General features: G+C 39.8%; 1 protein-coding gene and 8 non-coding genes across 9 annotated transcripts in view; 8 read left to right on the top strand and 1 right to left on the bottom strand.

The window, feature by feature from the left end:
* Positions 1–1,130: 1,130 nt before the first annotated feature.
* Positions 1,131–27,203, bottom strand: part of adgra1a (adhesion G protein-coupled receptor A1a) — a 28,599-nt gene continuing 2,526 nt past the window's right edge. Inside the window, exons 2-6 of the mRNA XM_067576718.1 lie at positions 10,650–10,777; positions 9,612–9,735; positions 7,072–7,223; positions 5,849–5,944; positions 1,131–5,759 (exon numbers count right to left, since the gene is read on the bottom strand). Coding sequence (XP_067432819.1) covers positions 4,268–5,759; positions 5,849–5,944; positions 7,072–7,223; positions 9,612–9,735; positions 10,650–10,777 — 1,992 coding nt within the window. The 3' untranslated portion in view covers positions 1,131–4,267. The remainder of the gene's footprint in view (positions 5,760–5,848; positions 5,945–7,071; positions 7,224–9,611; positions 9,736–10,649; positions 10,778–27,203) is intronic.
* trnaf-gaa (transfer RNA phenylalanine (anticodon GAA)) lies at positions 15,937–16,009 on the top strand. The gene has a single exon. It is a non-coding gene; the product is annotated as a tRNA-Phe (tRNA).
* Positions 16,540–16,612, top strand: trnak-uuu (transfer RNA lysine (anticodon UUU)). The gene has a single exon. It is a non-coding gene; the product is annotated as a tRNA-Lys (tRNA).
* On the top strand, positions 17,090–17,162 carry trnaf-gaa (transfer RNA phenylalanine (anticodon GAA)). Its single transcript has one exon. It is a non-coding gene; the product is annotated as a tRNA-Phe (tRNA).
* Positions 17,882–17,954, top strand: trnak-uuu (transfer RNA lysine (anticodon UUU)). Its single transcript has one exon. It is a non-coding gene; the product is annotated as a tRNA-Lys (tRNA).
* On the top strand, positions 18,432–18,504 carry trnaf-gaa (transfer RNA phenylalanine (anticodon GAA)). The gene has a single exon. It is a non-coding gene; the product is annotated as a tRNA-Phe (tRNA).
* On the top strand, positions 19,224–19,296 carry trnak-uuu (transfer RNA lysine (anticodon UUU)). Its single transcript has one exon. It is a non-coding gene; the product is annotated as a tRNA-Lys (tRNA).
* trnaf-gaa (transfer RNA phenylalanine (anticodon GAA)) lies at positions 19,774–19,846 on the top strand. Its single transcript has one exon. It is a non-coding gene; the product is annotated as a tRNA-Phe (tRNA).
* Positions 20,377–20,449, top strand: trnak-uuu (transfer RNA lysine (anticodon UUU)). Its single transcript has one exon. It is a non-coding gene; the product is annotated as a tRNA-Lys (tRNA).

Here is a 27,203-nt window from a genome sequence, read left to right as displayed (position 1 = left end):
TGCACCCACATGTTAAACCACATCTTAAGTAATTCTATATAACATTAAATATTCATGACTAAATAAGCAACAATAAAAGTGAAAGTTTAGGGGGGAAAACTGAATTATGAGTTATTATTTATGAAGAGTTCAACAGTCAAAAACTTAACTCGTCTTCTTCATCAAGTCTGTGTGGGTGTGGATGGATCAGATTTGACTGACTGTGCTGACAACAAAAGCAAACAATCACAAAACTGTGATTAGATTTTGATCTCAAATATTGTCTAATCCTGACTGGTGCAATGATCACTGCCCTGATCACTTCAAACCAGTGAGAAGAGCTCAGACAAAACAGTACAGATAGAAACATCTCACATGAAATAACCAAAATTGTTCTAACTTTGGCAGAAAATTGTCAGTTAATGTAGAATCCCATCACTCAAAGTAAAAAGGTGGTTGAGAAAATACATTTTGGGGGCTTTTAAATCATCTACAGAACAAACAAAAGAAACTACAATATTTTTGACCCTTTAAAAATTGTTAATGTGTAAAATGAAACGTTTAGGGCCCAGTACTGAGCTCCACATTAAACCTTAAATATTTACTACCAGCAAACAGTACATAAACCAATACACCAACTGTGTGTAACCAATGGTAAATAATAACAATAATAAAAAATAAAATAAAAATGAATGGCCTCTGTAGAGATGACACCCCACATGCTCCCTCTGAGCTTTCCATTACTAGCCAGAGTTGGTGTTTAATCAAGTGTAGCATAAATGAAATAATCACCTGTGAAATTAAAGAAGAAAATAGAAAATACTAAGTGAAGTAAAAATGTAAATGTATTCAGGAATGTATTCATATTTAACTGTACAATTATATACTAAGTAAGCTTATTTTATTTTCGAATAAAGGTTTAAATGCTGTATCAAAATCATTTGTTTTTGGTCCAAAGGGGTTAGGGTTAGTGTTAACACATAATTTAAACACATTGAGTCTAAAAATACTGGAATGAGTTTATGAAATACCCACTATGTCTAGTTTTTTAAATTGTATCATGTAATTACAGCCAAAGTCCTCGAAAAAAAGAAAAGAAAAATTCCTCAACAGTGGCTATGGTGTACAAAACAAGAGCAATGAATAATGCGGTGTATCACAGTAAATCTTTATTTCTAGTACAGACAACACACAGTGCTCATATTGGTACTCCCGTTGTCTTACAAGGTGTCTCTTTGTTTCTTTACACAGTTGAAAAATCCACAAAAGAAGTGGGAAATGAAAAATGCCACATCAAAATGGTTTTGTGTTTGGGCAGCATCTTTCAGTTGATACCTGACCCCCAGCCTGTGAAAATGTTCAGGAAACCCTGAAGCATTAAATCTGTCGCAACACTGGGACACAATGACACATCACATGTACAGTCATCAACGTTAGGCTGAGGGTTAGTGTCGTTTGATGATCACATCTACGCCTCCATCAAACTGGGATATGTTTATACATAAGTGAACATCTGTGTTTAACTTACAATATATAACAGAGTGATATAACTCATCCCTCTTTCAATTAGCACTAGTTCCTGTAAGAGGGCCTCATAATGGTTTAAACGTAGAAGAAAATGTGTTTAACTGAGTGAAATTCAAAAGATTGATGCACCTTCACTTGTTCCAAATGTGCCACTGAATTACCATGAATCAGAGGGGTGTTTCATAAAGAAGGCTCAGAAAAGCAGGTTTTAATGTGAAGTGCTTGTCTTGAGTAAACAAAATTAACTGAATCAGGAGTAAACCTGACAAAATAATAATAACACAACAAATACAGGCCCACTGACTAGCTTTTTCCAGAACTGCATCTCTGGCATCATATTTGTCTCTTTTCTCAGTGCATTATGGGACATTTTGAGCACAGAAAACCTTTTTTTTTTTTTAGCAAAATTATATTGTAGAGAAATTACCATGCAAAGAATAATTAAATTTGAGCAAACAAAAAAAGAGAGGTTATTATTATGCACTTATGTGGATAATAGCAAACACACAAAAACATTTCTTAAACACAGAATGATACATATCACAGTGTGCATCAGCAGATGAAGTTGTCTCAGTTGTCGGGAAGTCCAGTGGTCATCACGTGAGCTAACTCTAAGACAACCAAGGCAGCTGTCAGGTTGAAAGCACTGGAAAAAGCAAGTCGACTTTGAGTTTAGTTAAGATTACGTAATTCAAACAACTGTTCCTAAGGGTCAAGAATGAATGCTCATAGGATCAAGTTGTTTAATATGGCTAATTCAGAGCTAATGTGATCAGACTAATTTAATATGATTTAAGTTCGTTCATGACTTTAAAGGAATAGTTCAACATTTTGGGAAACTAGCTTGTTCACTTTATCTGTGATAAGTACCCTAACTTACCCCCTCTCACCCCTCGTCTATACTTACCTCTGTACTTTTGAGAGATGCAGGCTAGCCATTTCCCCCTGCTTTGTCTTTATGCTAAGCTAGGCTAATCACCACCTGATTTATGAAACAGAAAATAAGCCTGATTTACTGAAGTAAGCTAAGCTTAATGAGTATTCCTACTTTATGAAACACCTCCTGATGAAAACATATAGAAGTTCCAGGAACAACTTGGAAGGGTTGCTGATGATCTTCTAAAACCTGAGTTCAAGTTTGTATGATGCTACAAACTCTGTATGATCTCACAAAACTCACAATGAGTTGTGTGTAGTTTCTCATCACAGTGAAAACTGGCACATCAATTTGGCACTATACAAAGTCTTTGCATTATAGCACACTGCACTTTCTTTTTTTTCTTTTTTTGGGGGGGAATTATCTCACCAAGTGAGGGTTACTATAGAAATAGTGCAATATTTGTCAGACAAGAGTCTATTTGACTCTATTTGGCAGCATACATAAAGTGTCTCTTTAGAAAATCTTTATAGTTTTCACAAATTAATCTTCTAATCTAATCAAGATATTCATAAATTTAAAATTCTGCAAGGGTGGATCAATAATAATACATATAGCACAAACACACCACGTCTGTATGTATCTACTCATGCACTGTTGCACACATAAAAAACACACACATGCTCGCAAGTGTTATCACATGTGTAACCACTCATATTACAAATTATATTGTGTGTCTAGCAATGTCACTAGAAACATAATAACAAACAAATATAGATCTTTTTCAAACAGACCAGTCCAAGTATTTAAAGGTGCAATCAGTTAGTATTGCATATTATATTAGGGAATGTTTGCAGGTGTTGCTCTTTCTTCCATGATGGCTGCTGAGAATTCAAGCTCTTTAAGCAGGCAGGCATAGTTATGTGAATTGATGGGAATCCTCTACACTCCCAGGCCCCAACTAAGCACTGTGCATTTGGTTTAGTTTCTCCAAAATCCAACTTAACCTACAGTACAGCAGGTGCAGGATCAGAAAGATGATTGGAGCTTCCATTTGCTAGCTAATGAGCTTGTGGCTGTTTGAGATCTGTAAACAATATTCAAGTTTAAGATTCTCCAAATGCTAGATTAATGAGCCTTGTGTTTGAGATCTTTAAAGAGTATTAATTTATTTTGGTTGTCATATCTCTGAGTGACAAACAACTGTGATTTGGAAACACTGGGTTAGCTAACAGGTAATTAGCTTGAAATTTGCAAGTCAACACCTGAAATAAATTATGCTAATCAATCACAGTGCCTTGGTGAAGGGCATTAGTAGGAGTAAAGAATAGTCTTAACCATTCCACTCAGTTCCTTGTGACTCAGACGTGTAATTTGGGTACATTTTCCACTAGTCTGTTCAAAATTGGGCACACAGTTTTGTACGTATGAAGACCTCTAGGCAGGAGTATTCCTTGTATCTGACCTGCATGTCTTTGGACTGTAGGATTAATCTGGAGAAACTGATGCAAACATGGGGAGAACATACAAATTCCACGCAAAAAAGCCCCAAATGGAACTGGTGGGGTTCAAACTCAGGACCTTCTTGCTGTGACTGTGCTAAACACTGAGTCACTGATTTCAACTTTAAACAGCATGGAGCAGAAAATTAATTCCACATTAATTTAAATGTCTGGTGTTGAAAAATTCTTTATAAAAATGATTTTGTATCACTCTAAAAGTTAAGATAACTTTGTCATAAAGGGTTCTGGAAGATCATCAGGACATGAGGCCTCACAGAAAACTCAACCTGTGGTTTAAGGGCAAATCTGAAGGCAATGAGACCCAAATACGTACAGAGTAATATCATTACAGGGTGGTCTCACAGGTACGAGCATAAGAAAACTATACGGTGGTTTCATTCTTCCAAGGTCCAGTCCGTATGTTTCCTGTGGCGTCTGACCCAAACAGGCCATCTTCCTGCAGGCTCCTGTTTCGGCCGATGGTGCCTCGCCGGCTGATGGCACCATGCCGAGGCAGAGTATTTCTTGGGAAACCTTTCTGCTCCATCTCTACGCAGAGACTATCCTTCTCTTTGTCTGTTGTCTTTGACATGTAGCTGTATGTGTCTGGGTCTTGCTGGTATTGCAAGGTGAAGGGATCGGGTTTTTCAGAGCAGCTTGTTGTGGAAGAGTGATCAGCTGAGCTATACATGTGCCACTGGCAGGTGTGGATCCCATGAGAGGGAAGAAGGAGACTGTGACAGGAAGTGATGCTGTCATGCATGTTGTGTGCATGGCTGTGGCAGGAAGTCATTGAGTCTTGTACACTGTGGCAGGAGGTCTGGCGTTGCAAACCATGGCAGGAAGCTAGCTGCTTATCCAAGTGAGGGCTAGGGCAGGGCAGCTGGAGGTCTGGGTGTGGGCTGTTGGAAACCAGCGGTGAGCCTTCGAGGTGGTGTACAGTGTGTGGGCTGTCCAGGTGGGAGCTGTGAACACTCCCGTCCATACTGGTGGATGTTATGTGAGAGCGGTAGTCCTGGAGACATGGGCGTGGGCGGTTGAAAGAGCGTGACTTAGTTCTGTCTGTAAGGCAGCTCTGTAGTGGCAGAGCGGGACGAGGGAGCTCATCAGGAAGCGACTGTGGACGTGGCGAGGGCACCGGCTCAGTGAGAGGTGAGACAGGGGTTGCAGCGACAGGACTCATGACAGCCACACAGCATGGACCTGTGTGATTGGGTGTGAGGCTCTGAGGTGGTGCAATTTTGTGGTAAGAACTCTGCACAAGGTGAGGAGAAAGTAGCGGCTGCTTGCCTGAGCACGGGGAGTTCAGGTGGCAGTGTGGCTGATGGAGCTCCTGCCTCTGGCTCTGTCCGTTCCCATTTCCATCCTCTGTCTTGGATTTGGATGGGCAACAAGCCCACCATCGGTGCCACACATCATCACGTTTGGCACAGTGCTGGATGAGAAGAAAGAGTCCCAACGTGACACAAAACGCCCCGTACAGGCAGCTGAATATCATATCCAGAAAATGTCCCAGTGATACTGCCAGCGCTCCTAATGCCCAGGTAGCCAGGAACAGAAACAGGGTGAACGCTGTGGCCCTGAGCTGAGATTTAAATGAGTGCTCGTTGGCCAGCACTGATATACCTGTAGCAAATGACGGACAATCTGCTGCAAGCCCAGAAGCTGCCCCAGTGTCAGTGTGGCACTGATGGTTTGACTCACTGGATGATAACTGCTGCTGCTCCTCACTCAGGACCCGCAGCTCATACTTCCTCTCTGGGTGGCGTTTGAGCTGGATGTAGGTGCACAAGAAGTACACAGACATGACTAAGACCAGAAGACTCATGGGGGCATAGAAACCTCCCAGGCTTGGTTCCCATGCCATCCAGCAACTGAAAAAAACAAACAGGGACAAAAACATTTATTTTAGTTCTTTGCAATGACTGAAAACATGATTGCTTAGAAAAAAGTGAATACTTACTACAAAGCGTCATCTCTGCTCCCATAGTTATCCATACCAAATGCTGCTGTAACTCCAACAATTATGAGAGGGATTCCATCACTTACAAGATAAAATCTGCAAAAAGAAATTAATACAAAAGTGAAAATTATTAAGTGTAGATGCTGGTTAAAGGATTTTGCAGGGTAACAAGCTCTAAGAAAATCCAGCTGAATAAAATGATCTCATCAAAGTAAAAAGATCTCTGTCTCAATTTGTGGATACATGCTGAAACAATTTGACACAACTTTTTGATGATGAACAACTGAATGATGGACTTTTACATTTCACTAATGTTTCCCAAAAAAACTCAGTCTAATCATTAAACACTGACTCAAATAATAGATAATACCTGAAACAATTCTACTTTACCTGTAGCTGTATATTTGACTTTTATGTAAAAGTTTGATCAACAAAAGTGACTCCTTAAAAAAAAAACACCTGCAAACCATGCACTGCTGTTAACACTTGGTAAGTCTCAACCTTGGTAAGGACTTATGTCCATACAACGTTTCTCTCCGGCACAAAAGCGCTGGGGAGCACTGGGATGAAGTGCTTGTGCGGTTGTGTCAAATTGAAGTACTCAATTTCTGTTATGACCCATTAAACCTATGAATTAGTTTTATAACGTTTTGCGTGTTTTTCTTCCATAGTGTCACAGTGCAGGCCCATGTGCTCTAAAGAGTAATGACCACGGATGACTAGATGTGCTGGCTCTTGGCCAACGGCCTAAAGTCCAGATGAAATGGCATTTCGAGAGTATCTAACCTCCGTATATTGCCAGTTATTTGATTTTATTGCCTTCACAGCTCCTCATACTGTCAAACTATACTGAGATTAGTAAGTTGGGGAAGGATCACATAGCCGAGTATTGTTGTTAATGACTTTCTGCAAGTCTTCAAGGGTACTCAAGGATGAATTGAATAAGGGCCAGTTGGCTCATCACAACACAAAACACGCCTGCTCTGTCTTTATCGACAAAGCTATAATTGTTACTGTGTTACCAGGACAGTAACATCTTTCAAGCATTCTAACATCAAACTCTGATGATGATATTGAAAAGCAGGGTGCTGCTTGTTGACAGAACCCAGTGAAGCAGTTATGATTAATTCACTTCATTGCTGATTAGTGATTTCATCAAAACATTGCTTAGCCCCGTTGTGCACATAAACACAGACTAGAATCCTGAAGTCTGCAAAGCTTACCTGAGGATGGTTGGTTTGGTGCGAGTCTGGGCTGGCTTATTCCTGTCATGGGCTCGAAGCGGGTCTTTGGACACATCTTTACAGAGGTTTCTAGCAGTAAACGTCAGCCACAGCATCGTAGACAAAGAGGCATAGTGGAGCACGATCCCAACCTAAGATAGATGAAGATATAAACAGAGATTGATTTGAGCCGTCCATTGTCCAAATTGGCTTGTGTGTGTGTGTGTGTGTGTGTGTGTGTGTGTGTGTGTGTGTGTGTGTGTGTGTGTGCGTGTTGGGGTTCTGTACATGTATCTGAGACATCTGGGAAATCACCACACCACAAATTGCACTCTGTCCTACTATTTTTGCATCATGCTGCTAATTGAATAGTCACAATGTTATGTTGTGGTGGGCAAGAGTTAAAAATGCACTACACCCATATCATAATTACATTTAATTTGTGATTCATTGTAGTTACAGTACAGTAAAATTGTGCAGATACAGAATCATTGAAGACATAGGAAACTAAAACTAAAAATGACTTTATTATCATATTTATCTGTATGCAAGTTATATACAGTGATGTGATACTGTGGTTGTTGAAGTAAGTTACGGTGTCACAGTGTCACTTGTTGTCATGTTGGTCCTTCAAAGCCATATACAGTACTGATCCTATATAAAGCACTCCCCTCCCTTTGGACTCAATATCTGATCAGATCATAGTGGATGTACGTGGGGCTTTGAAGAAGGCAATGTCGTTTCGTCCACTACTTTGGTCCAGGGTGAAATATCTCAACAAATATTGGATGGATTGTTTTAAAATTTGGTACAGACATTCATGTTCACCTCTGGATGAACTCTGGTCTAACTTTGGTCATCTCTTGACTTTTTATCCAGTGCCACTATCATGTCAAATTTTCAACATGTTCAATACTTAAGTTTATAATTCCTCCAAAACTAATACAGTATTGCCATGAGCCTTAGCTGTAATTTATGTTTAGTGCTGATTAGCAAATGTTGGTATGCTACCACACTACTCCAATATTTTTGTTTACTATGTACAGCAAACATTATTGTTAAAAAAGGCCAAGAATTTTTAAATTAAGCAATGTTTTAGGGCCACCTGCAAGACATTTTAATAGGCAGAGCTGGAGCCAGCTGCATTCAATCAAGACTAATTAATCAGTTCAGAGTGTGTCTGTGGTAAGTCTATTCTCACTTCTCTTCATGTTTTGGATACAGGTAAATGTATTTATAACTGGTATTTTGTAATATGGCTACAAGCTTTGTTTGTTCATTTATTTAGTTCAAATGTACCTCTTCAGTTCAGTGATTAGCTTTGTGCGTCTACCTTCACATTTCAATTCAGTTCAATTCAATTCAATTCAATTCAATTTTATTTATATAGCGCCAAATCACAACAAAAGTCATCTCAGGGCACTTTTCACATAGAGCAGGTCTAGACCGTACTCTTTAATTTACAGAGACCCAACAATTCCCTCATGAGCAGCACTTGGCGACAGTGGTAAGGAAAAACTCCCCTTTTTTCCAAATCAGCTAATGTTAGTTTTGTTAGATTGTATAGCTGAACTCTACCATTCTCAAGATTAAAAAGGTTTTAACTAGTACCTGCTGAATGTCTGGATGCAATTTATAATTATGCAAATCTGTTTGTACTGGCTGCAACAGTTCATTCTTATACATTACAAGTTTGAATTAAAGACATTGCAACATTTTGGATAATACACTTATTCACTTTCTTGTTGACAGCTAGATCAGAAGATTGATATCTATTATTAGGCTAGAGCAAGGACACAGTTAGCTTAGCTTAGCACAAAGAGTTGCTGGTAGGCAGGTTTTGTTGCCTTTAGACAGAGAGGCTAGCTGTTTCCCCAATTAAACTAGTTCCAGCTACATATTTACAGACAGATATGAGAGTAGTATCTTCTCATCTCACTCCCAACAAAAAAAAAAGCTTATTTCCAAAAATGTCAAAATGTTCCTTTAATTTAGTATAAGTTAAAAGAACATTCTCTGAACAGTACTTCATTTTTAATTTCTATGTTAAATCATAAATCTTTAATTACACTTGGAATGAAGAACAAACATTGCTTATGTGTTCTGACGAGACATACTGTAGCAGTTGTCATCCAGCACCTGAGCTAATTTACTCAGTTAAAAGTAATACTTCATATTGTATTGTGCACATGTTAGCATGCTAATTTTAGCATTTAGCATATGTATCATTCTGTTAATCATGTATCATCATGATTAACAGAAAAAAATACTATCATACTTCATCCACTGAGAACCAGTGTTGAGCCGGAGGTACCAGTGTCCCAGTGAACCACACCCCACTTATTCACTTAATAAGCAAATGGTGACCATTTAACTTAACAATCAGTGAACAGTGAATATCAGGTTTTCTGTGGACACTGGATGTGCTCAACCAACGACTGAGGAGGCTTTCACTTCTTTCAGAATTAACATACCATAAAGAAAACATTTTCAAGTGCTTTGACAAATATTTGCTGAGAAAGTAGGAAAGAACAACTCACAATTTGACACACAAAAGGTAAGTTGATCTGATTGATGCCCCCGGCAAAAACTCCAAATGTCAGCCCAGTGTGAAAAAGGAAGTTGAGGAGTGTGTGCCAGCCATTCCTGTTGATGCGGATCACACTGCAAAAAATCAATAGAAGTAAATGTTATTAAGAAGAACACACTTAACCTACTATTTACCCACTGCTGTGTACTCACACTAAACCAGAAGGTTTCTGAAAACAATATTATTGTGAAAGCTAATTTGACTGGAACTTCTTCTGGCTTTGAGAAAAAGTGGAAGAAGTAACATTTCGTACATGTGTAAGAGTGAGCAAATAAAATTAAATGAGTAACGTAAGTGCAGCTGTAGTGGTGAATAATTCATTCTGACAGCTATGACATATGCTGCTAAAATCTCAATCACAAATCACAAAAAGAGGACCCTTGACTTTTATACTTTATTTTCACTCCCTTTATTTGCAGGCTTTTGCTTCTACACATCTTAGCTAGGCATGCCATGTATTATTATTGTGAGGGTAACTTGGGCTACTAAAAAAAGTAATCAGTTTGCATTTAAGTGGTACTGTACATGTTCTAGAGCAGCTTTTATGGAAAAAGTATGTTTTTGGTAACTTGGAATTACGTGTATTTTTTGCCTGTATGTCCACATGTTTTCAACGCACCATAAATATCAGTATATTAATTGATGGAGGAGAGTTCCAGGGATATTAGAATCATGTTGATGAGTCATTAAAATGATTAATAATGCTACAAAAATGTATCAATGTTGCAAAATTTTTGATTTTGACACAGCATTAGCTACTAATGCTCTATTTTCTAAGCAGATTTATGAATGTTTATCCATGTTAGAGATACCAACATCACTGGAAAGAGTGAGTGGTGCTGAGTGTGTATGAGTGTGTTTTCTGATCTGACAGAGTAATGACACTGAGAAGGAGAAGTAAGACTTTTCGAGCAAATTTCGTCAACTGGGTTCAAAGGATTAATAAATATTAACCCAAGCCCTTCACCAACTGTTAAAGACTTCTTACCTATGATGGACAATATAAGTCATGATGGAGACGAGCAGACAGAGCAGCATGACTGCTGTGCAGGCATACACCACTGGATGCAGGTAATCCCCGGGGTATGGTGGGAAGGACAGCACTCTCTTCAAATCCTGCAGTTGGACAGAACAGAGAGAATTACCTAAGAGCACTACATCTCACTTATCAGTTTACTAATAAATAATAATGTACTATTGTTATCCACAAGGACGGATAACAAAAAGATGAACAGAGATATTGTTGCTTGTTCAGTGAAAAATAATCCATGATAATTTGAACTGCTTTATTGTTGCCAAGAGTTATTTATTGCAAATCTGTCCAGATGGTCTTGTGCTCATCTAATAGCAAAAAGTAGAATCCACAGTGGTTTTTTTATCCACTGTACAATATTTTGATCAGTGAGATCTCATAGTATCTCACAATGGTAATCTGCCACAAGTGACCAAACTGAAAAACAATAAAGTAAATTGATCACAGGTATCGACAATTGGAATGCAAAACAATACAATTAACATTCAAACAGAACTCCCTGAAGAGTTTGGAGTGTACCTTTTTCCCTCTTGTGCTGATCTATCTAAACCAATCAGGACTTAAGAGTGTGATGGTTAATTTATCAGCCTGCATAATTAAGACAAGTCAGCACTGAAAATTTTTCTGGTTTACTCTCTGGTTTAAGATGCCGGGCTATCACCCTCCTTAAGGGCCTGGTTCTGTTAACTAACTATACCAAACAGGGAATCACCCCCAACTGGTCAGCCTCCTCCTAAAGTTCTGGGTGCAGCCAGCGCACGGGCAACACTGACTCACTCTTCTTCAAGTGAATTTTAAAACGCTGCCACAGACATCTTGTTCTCTCTTACTGGGGGCACTGCCGAACCTCGCCAGCCTCTCTTCTGAGGAGCTGAGTGAGTCCCTATCCCTTTCAACTTTGCTACAACCTCACCCTTTGAGCCAGATGTCTGCCAAATATCTATAGCTTTATTTATTTTATTCCAAGTATTAATATTGCATCTGTTACGTGCCACTAACTTATTTGTGTTTTGTTCTTCTTTGTTTCTCCTCCTTGCAACCCTCAACTATAATTATATTTACATTTTTCTTCTTATTTAATTCCTAGTCAATGGATGTATCTACCTCATGCATACATATATGTTATATGGTGTGTTTACTTCACTAATAAAGAAAAAAAGAAATAAGCCTAAAACAAGCTTGTCACATCTCTCTGTCCAATCACTGATCAGTGCTCTTTAATAACCTAATTAGCTCAACCTGTAGCACTCATGCCTCCAGCTCCTGACACTGACAACAACATGCTGTTATAAGCTTTCAGAATGCCTGTAAAAGAAATAATTATGTTTCCTCTGCACATACAGAGAGTGAAGCTGCCAACAATGCTGCCATGAACCAGGGGCATCTATAATATCCAGCCTGAGCCTGAGCCATGAGTGCAGGCTAGTCAGAATGAGCACATGAAGCCTGAAGACTTGCTGCTGGAGGCAGGAATGTGCTGCATGTTTCCAAAGCCCTGCACAATTACTCAAGCCTCCTCCAGTATTGGTGCATTAATAAAATCTCCTCACATGGTACCAGGATCCAGCAACATACACTGAGTGACGAGAAAAATAAAAGCCCAAGCCTGTGTGCATTGAAGTGTAATGTAAATGTACAGTAATGTAACCTAAATTTAAATTGCATTATTCTTTCTCCTCTATAATTGTAAATGAGGTGGACAAAGTATTAGAAATATCTTTCAATATAATACTGTCCAATATAAAATGACTACAGTCTCAAAACCTACAACAGAATTAAGTCAAGAAATATCCTCAAAATATTTACAGCATATATATTATATAAGGTTATATTTATTGCAGGGCTGAAGAAGTGTTCCCTTTTTATCTAAATCTAAAGCAAACCCCTTCGTTTTCCTTAGATGTAAGCAGGAAGTCACTGCAATGGTGTTGTACTGCTCTGACATCACTGTCTTAAAATAACTTGGTGCACATCATTAAACATGTAAAACATGGTAACAGGGATTTTAGTGTCTCTTGAAAAATGAAATCAAATTAACAAAGGACACATTAAAGTATCTGACCCTAGCAGCATATTTGGGCTGTTTGCCTTTTGGAACTATCAGACAAGAACGTTTTTTTCCTTTGAGAAGTCCAACTGCAGTTTCCTCCCAGCCAGATAATGTTTGACAGAATGAGAGGAGCCACACTGACCAGCCATTGCAAAAGCCAGTCCTTGCTAAAAAATGCAATTGCAACAAACTATTATTTTCACTGCCCAATACTCTACTTATTATATTCCCAATTAAAGTAACAATCTGGAACATCTCAATTTCGTTCTCTTTGGCAGCACCTATGGCGATAAGCAGTAATTGCAGCTGTGTTTTTGGACCTCACTTTCCCGAGATCCAAACAGTGTCACCTGTGTGATGTCAGTCAGTTGGCAGCTGGCAACGCTAGCAGAGGCTGGGAAAAAAAACAGTACGCCACTTCACACACAAGTGAGTTGAAGACAAGTGAGTCTGTTGCGTTAGCACCATCTTTCCTCTTTGGCAGACCAGCCACTGCTGAAAAATGTGTCACTAACAGTGTGCTGCTTGTTATTTTTCCTGGGAATGTCACCACTGACACCCAGTTCGTAATACTGCAAATGCAAGGGCTTTCACCTGTGGGTCGTGGCCTCAGTCAGCATTGTGTTACCTCATTCGGTGATAGTGACTTACCAGACATTTATTTAAATGGTCTTCGAGATTATTACTCTAAGTTTGATCTGAAATGTCAGAAAACAGTGAAAAATGCCCCTATTCCTAAAAACCCAGGTAATGTCTTTGAATTGTAATTCTTGTCCGACCAACAGTCCAAAACCCAAAGATATTTTGTTTACCATCATAAGAACCTAAGAACACCAACAAAGATTCACATTTGAGAAGGTGAAAACAAGGAATGCTTGACATTTTTTCTTTAAAAAAAAGCTATGTGATCACCTTGTATCTACATTTTAGTAAAAACCTGACCAGTTATAATCTAACGTACAACATGAAGGATTGACAGAGTTGAAAGAACATGGGAACAATATTGTGAGCAATACCATTTTGATAAAACAAATGCAAGAACCATTGCAATTGCACTCAAACCAGCCTGAACAGGGACTTCAACCCTGAACCCTAAGATTAAGAGTCTGGTGCTCTGTTATCTCTATACTATACCCAGGATTTGATCTTCTTAATTGAAGTGTTTCTTTCTAAAGACAGCCCAGTTTATTTTTGCTTAAACCCCGGATCAGACCAGGGACCTTTAGATCTTCAGTCAAATGCTCTCGCTATTTCAGCCTACAGGAAGGGTACTTAGTACTGCTAAGTACAATTTCCTTGGCCTACCAGTTACAGCCAGTTTTCACCTTTTGATTTCATATTGATATTAATCAAATGGACAAACTCCGCCCTGTCGCACCACTTTTACCACTTTAAGCCTGTTGCCAAACCATTGTTCCAATATTGATCTACTCTTGGGTTCAAGGTTCACTTGGCAAAAACAATACTGTTAGCAGTACCATATTGAAAAAGTAATAGCAGAAACCATTGCAATTGAACAGATTGCATCAAGATTGAACAGGACCTTGAGCCCTGGACCCTCAGATTAAAAGTATAATGCTCTACCGTCTGAGCTACCCAGGCTCTGATCTTGTAGTGCAGGGGTATCTTTCTAGAGAAAAAATATCTGCAATATGGAGTCAGATCTCGTAATTAATTATAACACCCACAGAAGGATTCACAAATGTATTTTACGATTTATATATAAATTACTCTATCCACAAAAATATTTTTCAATGCACACAAAATATTTATTGTTGTATATAAATGTAAAAAAAAATCCACATATAAAAAATTAGGTTCACAAAGGCATTCTGATGAAAAAACAAATATTTCTTGTTTGAAATATATGTAATAGAAATCCACACATTTATGTATCTTAAAGTATTTGCAATTTCATCAAAAACATATTTGGATGCAGTTACAAACTGCTTGTCATCTGTGAACTTCATGGTATTTGTGTGTGGGATTTTTGAGACTCACCTGCTGTGGCTCGATTTACAAATGCATCTTTTTTCAACATGGCTGGAGTGTTGGCTGCAGTGGTCAATTTAAGGAGAGCTGAACTAAATATAAACAAGTAGCCTAAACCATTAATATAATTGATAACTTCTTTTACATACTTTGGAGATGAAACTTTGTAAAAGGAAGCAGAGGTGGAGGAACCAGCCCCGGAGATTTTCAAAGTAAATGCTCCGAGATGCACAAAGCTGCTGAAGCCATTTAAGCAAGTCCAACTTTTATGAGTGTTTGTGGTCTTGTTGTTTGCACAACTTTATCCAGTTAACCTCTCCAAACAAACACCTTTTAAATTGTTTTACCTCCCCACTGGCATAGCTAACTGTTAGCTTCAGAAGATAACCGACACTAGCAATGCTAGTTGTTGTAGCTAACGAACGTTACTCATTTATTATGATCAGCTGTTAAGCACCTCAGGTGGATTATTTGCTAATCTAAGTTTGGGTGAAATGTCTATATTTATGTTAGAAGTGAGTTAACTGGACCCTCTTCACTCATGTATGTAAAGATTATAGGGGTTTGACATACATTTTTGATTTATTAAGCTCTATCGTGGTCATTGTGTTCACAAATGTGTATATTACCAGCAATGTGTTTGTGTATGCACACTACAAAATAAAGAAATGTTCTAAATAATAAAGTAAATGTCGTGTCCCTATTTGATAGGTGTGGGTCCACCATGGGTAGGGTGATGCATAAGCTCACCCTACGACTGCACCGGGATAACCTGGAAACAGCCAAGGGGAAACTAGCAGCTGGTAAGTAAACTCTGTACAACTCATCATTGCTCCACTCATGTCAATGGCAACAGTTTAAGATGCATGCTGCAACTTTGAAACATTCGCACACATGAATTCTAAATTAACCTCGTTGGAAATATTGCAAGCACACCAGTGTTTTCTCCTGGTCGAATGTAGAGCACTGGTGTCTCAAGTGATTAAGCTTAGTGGGATGGCTCTCAATTAGCATGTTAAATGAAACCCTGGCTTGGCTAGACACTGGATCCTCTCAAAAGGCTTACAGTGATAAACGCGGTGTGACTGCGCACAATATGCGCCTCTGTTTAACTTCAATATGAAATCAAAAGGTGAAAACTGGATCTAACCGGTAGACCAAGGAAATGCTACCCTCCAGTGTTAAGTTGCCTTCATGCGGGCAGAAATAGCTCAGCTGGGAGAGCGTTAGACTGAAGATCTAAAGGTCCCTGTTTCGATCCTGGGTTTCGGCAAAAACAAATTGGGCTGTCTCTGTCAGTCAGCCACAGATGCCAATGCTACAGTCGTGCGGGGGTTTTCTGCTGGTGGCCTTTCTCCAAGCAGATTGAGAGAAAAGCACAACAAAGATCTTACTCTGCACAATTCATTGCCACCCTCCACTCATGTGCAAGGGCGACAGTTTAAGATGTATGCAGAGTACTCCTGGAAGCTGCAACTTTGAAAATGAAGGAGCGCTTTTGCACAAACAAGTTCACCCATTGGCTGACTTTACGTCTAACCGACACTTGCTAATTATTCAGTGTTTTCTGTGAACATAGTTTTCATCACACAGCTACCGGTAGCCAATCTGCTCATTTTAACAACACTTTCATAGTGAAAGTCACATATCAAACACATACGTACAAACCAAACATTATGCCATCCTGACTGTACTTTTCACACGTATGCCCCTACCAGACATTACGCTTTGTGGAAAGAACCATCCTTTGGCCTTTTCAGATACATTTTCTCTAGAAAAAAATCCCTCTGCCAAAGGTTCAGAGCCTGGGTAGCTCAGACGGTAGAGCATCAGACTTTTAATCTGAGGGTCCAGGGTTCAAGTCCCTGTTCAGGCGTTTGGAGTGCAATTTCATGGGATACTACAATTTCTCTTTCAATATGGTGCTTCTCACAATATTGTTTTTGGCTACTGAGCCTTAGACCCAACAGTAGACCAATATCGGAGCAGCGGTTTTACATAGCACACTTGCTGGTATTTGTAAAATTTGGCCTGCAACATTCGCACGCATGAATTCTGAATTAACCTCGTTGGAAATATTGCAAGCACACCAGTGTTTGTCCTGGTCGAATGTAGAGCACTGGTGTCTCAAGTGATTAAGCTTAGTGGGATGGCTCTCAATTAGCATGTTAAATGAAACCCTGGCTTGGCTAGACACTGGATCCTCTCAAAAGGCTTACAGTGATAAACGCGGTGTGACTGCGCACAATATGCGCCTCTGTTTAACTTCAATATGAAATCAAAAGGTGAAAACTGGATCTAACCGGTAGACCAAGGAAATGCTACCCTCTAGTGTTAAGTTGCCTTCATGCGGGCAGAAATAGCTCAGCTGGGAGAACGTTAGACTGAAGATCTAAAGGTCCCTGGTTCGATCCCGGCTTTCGGCAAAAACAAATTGGGCTGTCTCTGTCGGTCAGCCACAGATGCCAATGCTACAGTCGTGCGGGGGTTTTCTGCTGGTGGCCTTTCTCCAAGCAGATTGAGAAAAAAGCACAACAAAGATCTTACTCTGCACAATTCATTGCCGCCCTCCACTCATGTGCAAGGGTAACAATTTAAGATCTATGCATAGTACTCCTGGAAGCTGCAACTTTGAAAATGAAGGAGCACTTTTGCCAATGCTACAGTCGTGCGGGGGTTTTCTGCTGGTGGCCTTTCTCCAAGCAGATTGAGAGAAAAGCACAACAAAGATCTTACTCTGCACAATTCATTGCCGCCCTCCACTCATGTGCAAGGGCGACAGTTTAAGATGTATGCAGAGTACTCCTGGAAGCTGCAACTTTGAAAATGAAGGAGCGCTTTTGCACAAACAAGTTCACCCATTGGCTGACTTTACGTCTAACCGACACTTGCTAATTATTCAGTGTTTTCTGTGAACATAGTTTTCATCACACAGCCACCGGTAGCCAATCTGCTCATTTTAACAACACTTTCATAGTGAAAGTTACATATCAAACACATACGTACATACCAAACATTATGCCATCCTGACTGTACTTTTCACACGTATGCCCCTACCAGACATTACGCTTTGTGGAAAGAACCATCCTTTGGCCTTTTCAGATACTTTTTCTCTAGAAAAAAATCCCTCTGCCAAAGGTTCAGAGCCTGGGTAGCTCAGACAGTAGAGCATCAGACTTTTAATCTGAGGGTCCAGGGTTCAAGTCCCTGTTCAGGCGTTTGGAGCGCAATTTCATGGGATACTACAATTCCTCTTTCAATATGGTGCTTCTCACAATATTGTTTTTGGCTACTGAGCCTTAGACCCAACAGTAGACCAATATCGGAGCAGCGGTTTTACATAGCACACTTGCTGGTATTTGTAATATTTGGCCTGCAACATTCGCACGCATGAATTCTGAATTAACCTCGTTGGAAATATTGCAAGCACACCAGTGTTTGTCCTGGTCGAATGTAGAGCACTGGTGTCTCAAGTGATTAAGCTTAGTGGGATGGCTCTCAATTAGCATGTTAAATGAAACCCTGGCTTGGCTAGACACTAGATCCTCTCAAAAGGCTTACAGTGATAAACGCGGTGTGACTGCGCACAATATGCGCCTCTGTTTAACTTCAATATGAAATCAAAAGGTGAAAACTGGATCTAACCGGTAGACCAAGGAAATGCTACCCTCTAGTGTTAAGTTGCCTTCATGCGGGCAGAAATAGCTCAGCTGGGAGAGCGTTAGACTGAAGATCTAAAGGTCCCTGCTTCGATCCCGGGTTTCGGCAAAAACAAATTGGGCTGTCTCTGTCGGTCAGCCACAGATGCCAATGCTACAGTCGTGCGGGGGTTTTCTGCTGGTGGCCTTTCTCCAAGCAGATTGAGAAAAAAGCACAACAAAGATCTTACTCTGCACAATTCATTGCCGCCCTCCACTCATGTGCAAGGGCGACAATTTAAGATGAATGCATAGTACTCCTGGAATCTGCAACTTTGAAAATGAAGGAGCACTTTTGCCAATGCTACAGTCGTGCGGGGGTTTTCTGCTGGTGGCCTTTCTCCACGCAGATTGAGAGAAAAGCACAACAAAGATCTTACTCTGCACAATTCATTGCCGCCCTCCACTCATGTGCAAGGGCGACAGTTTAAGATGTATGCAGAGTACTCCTGGAAGCTGCAACTTTGAAAATGAAGGAGCGCTTTTGCACAAACAAGTTCACCCATTGGCTGACTTTACGTCTAACCGACACTTGCTAATTATTCAGTGTTTTCTGTGAACATAGTTTTCATCACACAGCCACTGGTAGCCAATCTGCTCATTTTAACAACACTTTCATAGTGAAAGTTACATATCAAACACATACGTACATACCAAACATTATGCCATCCTGACTGTACTTTTCACACGTATGCCCCTACCAGACATTACGCTTTGTGGAAAGAACCATCCTTTGGCCTTTTCAGATACTTTTTCTCTAGAAAAAAATCCCTCTGCCAAAGGTTCAGAGCCTGGGTAGCTCAGACGGTAGAGCATCAGACTTTTAATCTGAGGGTCCAGGGTTCAAGTCCCTGTTCAGGTGTTTGGAGCGCAATTTCATGGGATACTACAATTCCTCTTTCAATATGGTGCTTCTCACAATATTGTTTTTGGCTACTGAGCCTTAGACCCAACAGTAGACCAATATCGGAGCAGCGGTTTTACATAGCACACTTGCTGTTATTTGTAATATTTGGCCTGCAACATTCGCACGCATGAATTCTGAATTAACCTCGTTGGAAATATTGCAAGCACACCAGTGTTTGTCCTGGTCGAATGTAGAGCACTGGTGTCTCAAGTGATTAAGCTTAGTGGGATGGCTCTCAATTAGCATGTTAAATGAAACCCTGGCTTGGCTAGACACTGGATCCTCTCAAAAGGCTTACAGTGATAAACGCGGTGTGACTGCGCACAATATGCGCCTCTGTTTAACTTCAATATGAAATCAAAAGGTGAAAACTGGATCTAACCGGTAGACCAAGGAAATGCTACCCTCTAGTGTTAAGTTGCCTTCATGCGGGCAGAAATAGCTCAGCTGGGAGAACGTTAGACTGAAGATCTAAAGGTCCCTGGTTCGATCCCGGGTTTCGGCAAAAACAAATTGGGCTGTCTCTGTCGGTCAGCCACAGATGCCAATGCTACAGTCGTGCGGGGGTTTTCTGCTGGTGGCCTTTCTCCAAGCAGATTGAGAGAAAAGCACAACAAAGATCTTACTCTGCACAATTCATTGCCGCCCTCCACTCATGTGCAAGAGCGACAGTTTAAGATGTATGCAGAGTACTCCTGGAAGCTGCAACTTTGAAAATGAAGGAGCGCTTTTGCACAAACAAGTTCACCCATTGGCTGACTTTACGTCTAACCGACACTTGCTAATTATTCAGTGTTTTCTGTGAACATAGTTTTCATCACACAGCCACCGGTAGCCAATCTGCTCATTTTAACAACACTTTCATAGTGAAAGTTACATATCAAACACATACGTACATACCAAACATTATGCCATCCTGACTGTACTTTTCACACGTATGCCCCTACCAGACATTACGCTTTGTGGAAAGAACCATCCTTTGGCCTTTTCAGATACTTTTTCTCTAGAAAAAAATCCCTCTGCCAAAGGTTCAGAGCCTGGGTAGCTCAGATGGTAGAGCATCAGACTTTTAATCTGAGGGTCCAGGGTTCAAGTCCCTGTTCAGGCGTTTGGAGCGCAATTTCATGGGATACTACAATTCCTCTTTCAATATGGTGCTTCTCACAATATTGTTTTTGGCTACTGAGCCTTAGACCCAACAGTAGACCAATATCGGAGCAGCGGTTTTACATAGCACACTTGCTGGTATTTGTAATATTTCGCCTGCCACATCTGCACGCATGAATTCTGAATTAACCTCATTGGAAATATTGCAAGCACACCAGTGTTTGTGCTGGTCGAATGTAGAGCACTGGTGTCTCAAGTGATTAAGCTTAGTGGGATGGCTCTCAATTAGCATGTTAAATGAAACCCTGGCTTGGCTAGACACTGGATCCTCTAAAAAGGCTTACAGTGGTAAACCTGGTGCGACTGCGCAGAATATGTGCCTCTGTTTAACTTCGATGTGAAATAAAAAGGTGAAAACTGGTAGGCCAAGAAAATGCTACTTCGTACTATTAAGTTGCCTTGCTGTGGGCTGAAATAGTTCAGTTGGGAGAGTGTTAGACTGAAGATCTAAAGGTCTCTGGTTTGATGGTGCAAAATATAATACTAAAACACTAAAATAGTTACTGGTATTTGAGCCACTGAAGTGCTTGGCCCGTTAGCAGGTAAAAGTGGATGAAATTTTCAACAAAGAGAGAGTATACCTTTTATTTATTTTGAAGAAGACAGAGGTCATATGACAAAAACAAGATGATACATTTTGTACATACATTTGTACATAAACTGTCCAAAGATCAACCATCTCTTCCAATTATCCAATAAATTAAAAGACAGGGCTTAAATTCAATTAAATTCATTTTCAGTTTTTGTTGACATTCTCAGAAAGATAACAATCCTACTTATTTATTACTGAGGTTGTAGTGGATGGCGGTGGTGTGCTGGAGTGCATTATACTGAAAAGAGTTCACCTCCTCAGGGTAGACAAAATATGTATAGGTTTCCTAAAGTTGAATTTATGGCAGAGCTGTTGTGTAGGATTTAATGAGATTGCACAGCTGTTCCTAATGAAGTGCTTTGTGAGTGTATGTATCACTGTAAAAGCCAGTCTTGGTAGATACAGTTAGGGACTCAAAAAGCAGACATGTGAAACCCAAGCAAAAGCATCCTAGGCGAGTGACACTCCATCCACAGCTGTCTTCCCTTGTGTCTGGAAACTCTGTAATAAAAGAAATATTTTGTTAAGTCTAAAACAGATGTCTTAAATAGATTGCATAAAGAAAATAAATGAGTGTAAGGTTAATATTTCCTCTTTACCTTGATGGTGTTTACATCCACAGATGAACAGTGTAGGAATTGTAGCTTTAGTTTTTACTTGTAACTAAAGTTTTCTAACTTTAGTGGACCGAAGATCATTTGACCAACTTTAGTCATGATGTGTAATATTTGACTGCCTGAAGTCTGTGATCCCAGAGGACACTTATATCTCCCCTGGTGATTTTATGCCAGACCTGAACTGCAAACTGGACTTTTGCCTTAGGCCTGATTTTCAGCAAGTGACACACCTGCTCACCTGGACTGAGGTCAGATGAATGACAATGCCAGTCGAGAACATCCCACTGCTGGGTCATAAAAAACTCCCTGGTTGCATTTCCTGTATATTTAGAGTCATCCTCCTCCTGCATTGTCCTAAAATTTACAGACTACCTAAAAAAGGAGGCGGGCTACAGTTGCTTCACTGTTCACGCAGCATGGATGTGAACACAGTGAAACTACTTAAAACCAAGTCAGCAATTTCACTTCAGTCATTGTTTCATTTCAAATCAAATGTGCCAGAGCCCAAACAACCTAAATGTATCACTGTCTAAATGACAGACTCTACTCTTTACTTACCAGCTGCTAGTTTCCCCTTGGCTGTTTCCAGGTTCTCCCGGTGCAGTCATAGGGTGAGTTTATGCATCAGCCGACCAGTGGTGGACCCACACCTATAAAAATGGGACACAACATTTATTATATTATTTACAACATTACTTTGTAGTGTGCATACACAAACACATTGCTGGTAATATACACATTTGTGAATACATTGACCACACTAGAGCTTAATAAATCAAAAATGTACATCAAACCCCTCTAATCTTTACAAATATGACTGAAGAGAGTCCAGTTAACTCACTTCTAACACAAATGTAGGCATTTCACACAGATGAGCAAATAATCCAAATGAGGTGCAAAAAAGCTGATAATAATAAACAAGTAACATCAGCATACAACAGCAATTTGTTAGCTACCACAGCTAGCATTGCTGGATAAAGTCGTGCACACAACAAGACCATGAACACACATAAAAGTTGGACTTACTTAAATTGCTGCAGCGGCGCACTGCATCTCAGAGCATTTACTTTGAAAATCCCCAGGGCTGGTTCCGCGGCCTCTTCTTCCTTTTACACAGTTTTATCTCCAAAGTGTGTAAAAGAAGCTATGAATTATTTTCATTATTTAATGTATTTGTTAATTTATTTAGTTTAGCTCTCCTTAAATTGACCACTGCAGCCAACACGCTTCAAAATGCGTAACTTTTACTTTGAAGGCAAGCTATGTCTGTTTCCGGACCTGTTGAAAAAGATGAATTTGTGAATCGAGCCACAGCAGGGGAGCCTCAAAAAACCCACACACAAATGCAGTGAAGTTCACAAATGACAAGCAGTCTGTAAATGCAGGTTCAACAGTTTGTATATAAATGTATCAAATTTTGATCAAAATTGCAAATACTTTTAAATACATATATTTGTGGATTTCTATTACATATATTAAAAACAAGAAATATTTGTGTGTGCATCAGAATACATTTATGAACCTTATTTTTTATATGTGTATTGTTTTTACAATTATATACAACGATAAATATTTTTGTGTTTTGAAAAAAATTTTTGTGAGAGAGTCATTTATATATAAATCCCAAAATACATTTGTGAATCCTTCTGTGTGCATTCATTAATTGTGAACTGATCTGACTCCATACTGCTATACTACTATGGTTATTTCCACAAGACTTGATGTTTTGCAGGCAGTGTTGTAGTACTCAAGTCCAGGAATCAGACTCGAGTCCAACTCCAGTCCTGATTTTCAGTCACTGAACTTGGACTTGAGCACTGATGACTCAGATTCAGACTTGGACTCGAGCATTGACTGCATTCGGACTCGGAAGTTGAAGACGAGGACTCAAACTTGTTAATTGATAAAGAAATATATTTTTGCCGTCAAATTTTCACATAGCTTCACTATGGTTCCCGTCACACACACAGCAGCAGGTGCAGCACATGCAGTGTAGCCACACACACACAACATGCACGTTGCGCACAGAAAGCCACAGCCACACACGCACATATAGAAAAAACATGCAAGTTGCGCACACAGCGCACAGAAAGCCACAGCCACACATACACATGTCGTTGGTATGGAAGTTCTTTAGCGTGAGTGAAGAAGACACAAAGCTCGCAATGTGTAATACCTTTGAATCCAAAAAGAAAAAATTTATTCCTTATATTCCTGGCCCAGAAAAATTGCATTCAGGGTAGCATTAATATTAATATGAAATCACAGTCACTGTGTCATTTTTGTTTAAGGTAGAACTTTTTTATTTGTATGTCAGCTCTTTGGCCGTGCCAGAGTGGAGCACTGGAGCCCATCTTGGAACTCGACTCAGACTCAATCTTGATGACTCAGACTTGGACTCAGACTCAGGTAACGGGGACTCAACTCAGACTTGACTCGGATTCTTCTTGGATGACACGGACTCAGACTCAGACTCAAACACTGGGGACTCGAGACTCAACTTGGACTTGAGACTTAGTGACTCGACTACAACACCGCTTGTAGGGGCATACATGTGACAAGTATAGCCAGGATCACATATTGTTTTCATAGATACGTATGTTTTGGATATATATCTTTCATACTTAAGGTGTTTTAGAAATGACCAGATTGGCTACTAGTGGCAATGTGGTGCAAACTATGATTAAGGATAACAGTGAATAATCACAGATTTTCAGTGAACTCCAGTTAGATGTGAAGTCAGCCAATAGGTTAAATTGTCTGTGCAATCCAAAAAATGGGCAGGCTGCATAAAGTCAATAAAGCTGATATACTGAACATGATCAGTTGCCTATTAACACATCCAGTGGTCCATCACTAAGAGTGACACCTTTGTCTTTCTACATGGTAATTTTCTTCATTGTCAATATAAAAATTTTAATTGGTGCAGTTTTAAAGGACCAGTGTGTAAGATTTAGTGGCATCTAGCGGTGAGGTTGCAGATTGCAACCAACTGATAACCCTTCCCCTTCAAAGCATGTAGGAAAACTTAGGGTAGCCGCAAAACTCGTGAAAAATGCAAAAGGTCCTCACTAGAGCCAGTGTTTCGTTTGTCTATTCTGAGCTACTGTAGAAACATGGCAATGCAACATGACAGGCTCCGTGGAAGAGGACTCGATCCCTATGTAGACATAAAGGGCTATTCTCAGGTAACAAAAACCAACGTTTCTTATTTTCAGGTGATTATACACTAATTAAAATACACTTATGAATATTATTTTCCATTTCTACCATGTCCGTTCCGCTAGATGCCACTAAATTCTACACACTGTACCTTTAAATGATGAAGGCTAGCTCCTCCTCCCTGCTTCCAGCTTTTATGCTGAGATCAATCTTCTCATCTCATCCTCAAAAAGAAAGCAAATAAGCATGATACCAAAAACTATTTCTTTAATTCACACTGAATGACCCACATGAATGACATTTCAGTGCAAACTATTAAAGGAAAAATAAACATTAAAACATAAATTGTCATTTTGGGTGATGGCAAATCGCTAAGACTACCAACAAATACATTTTATGAAATGGGAATAACTGCACTTTCATTCTAATGCACTTGCATTTATATCATTTGACCAAGCTCAGAAGGCTTAGCTGTAGAGGCAGGAATGTGGAGGAGGCTTAGAGAAAGTGACTCATATACAGTAAGTGATGTGCATCTCCTGGACAGGTCTAGCATTCCCTCTGTGTGAAGAGGCAAAACGTGCCTTCAAACAACAGTTAGCCCTTCTCCTTTCTTTCACTGGAACACACTCCTGCGCGTGCATAATTCAAGCTGAAGATTCCTGTGGAGGCAGCAATCACGAGCTAACTTGGCTCCATCTTTACGACAGCGTCAACTCGCTTTTCCTTTGTGTTCCAAGGCCTTGTATTTTAGAGACACTGTCATGTCTTCCTCCTCTCATCTCTCTCTCTCTGGGACAGCATGCTCTCTCATCATGCTCCACTGAACAACCCATCTATTAGACAGAGCATGACTGATTAAATCCTTTGCAGATCCCATAAAATGAAAAAAAAGCAGGCATGCACACACAGCGGCAGAGATCTGTGCGCACTACTCTCCACTTATCTCAGATGACTGACCACGCGCTGTGTCACTACGTAAGATTTTGTAATTAGGGTTATTTTGTTCCCAATTTGATGCCTGTGCTTTTGTGTAAGCATGATTTGTTCAGCATCAGAGCTTAACACTAGCTTCCAAGTGTTAGAAGGACTCCAGACACAAGTTTCTTTAAAAAAGCAAAATCACATTTGTTTCATACATACATTGATTGATTGTTTGAAGGTAGGAGCATTAATCTCTTATATTAATCAATAGAGGTTAAAGTGGCTATTTTCCCCCTATTTTTACTTCCTATTGTTTATGTTTCTGTGAGCTGTACAAGCTAAATCAAGCATTCATGAGGATTATTGATCTTGAATGTATCAGACACGTTTCATTAGTATCGAGGATGTCCTGAGTGGATCTGCTGGATGTACTGGGGCTGATCAAGGCGTCCTTTAATTGATTGGTATTATCTATTAAGGGAGCCTGATTCATTTTGAATCCAGTTATCCAGTTATAACTCAGTTTCCCAACTAGAAGTCCCAACTTTTAGAACTGACCTTGACACATGGAAAACCTTCCTGAACCCAACATGCATACACTGATTTTCAACAACAAGACACCCGAACCAAGAGGGAACGTGAGAATGATTCAAACAGAGAGAGAGTGTCAACACTGGCAGTACGAGTGGGCCCTTAAAGACAAGGCAGGATTACCAACCAGGCAAAGCGGGCGACTGCCCCGGGGTGCTAGACCAGAAGCTACAGGTTTATTGCGTGGCGATAAGTTGTAGTAAATTTGTTACACAGGCACTCCGGTGACTGAGTATTGCACTTACAAGTTGGTGGAAAGATCTAAGCAGCACAGTCTGAGATATCCTTACCATAGTATGAGTTAAGCTCCAGAAACACTGGATCCTACACTTCTCATAATGCAACTCCACACTGTCTTTCAATATACAACCCTCACCCCTCTTCCTGCTAATTGCCCATGTTTTCAAACTCCACTCCAGTCTATAATGCAAACTTTTTGTTACAAATAAATGCTGTCCAAACACAAGTTGAGATTGCTTAGTGTCACAGAGTGATTTTCTCACTTTACTCAACAGAACCCCAGCAGACATTACACAGTGTTTTCACAGGCTGAGTAGAATTCCTCGTGACTAGTAAATTAACTTCGACATAAAAAATTGGCAGAGTTCCCCTTTAACTACAAATTTGTCGGGTAATATGAACCACTAAAGCACATTATGAACTCAAATAATAAGACCCCCAAAGCGATACTTGAATTATTACCTAATCTTGAGGCTTTATTTTCTAGAGGGTCCCTGAGTTCAAATCCAGTTTCAAGGCCTTTATCATTTCAGTTTATGTTGTGCTTAAATAATGCATATTCCTAACAA

The sequence above is a fragment of the Thunnus thynnus genome, chromosome 20 (genome assembly GCF_963924715.1).
Source record: "Thunnus thynnus chromosome 20, fThuThy2.1, whole genome shotgun sequence".
Classification (NCBI taxonomy): Eukaryota; Metazoa; Chordata; class Actinopteri; order Scombriformes; family Scombridae; genus Thunnus; species Thunnus thynnus.
Note: the sequence above shows the minus strand (reverse complement) of the source record. Positions and strands in the feature narration are given on the sequence as shown.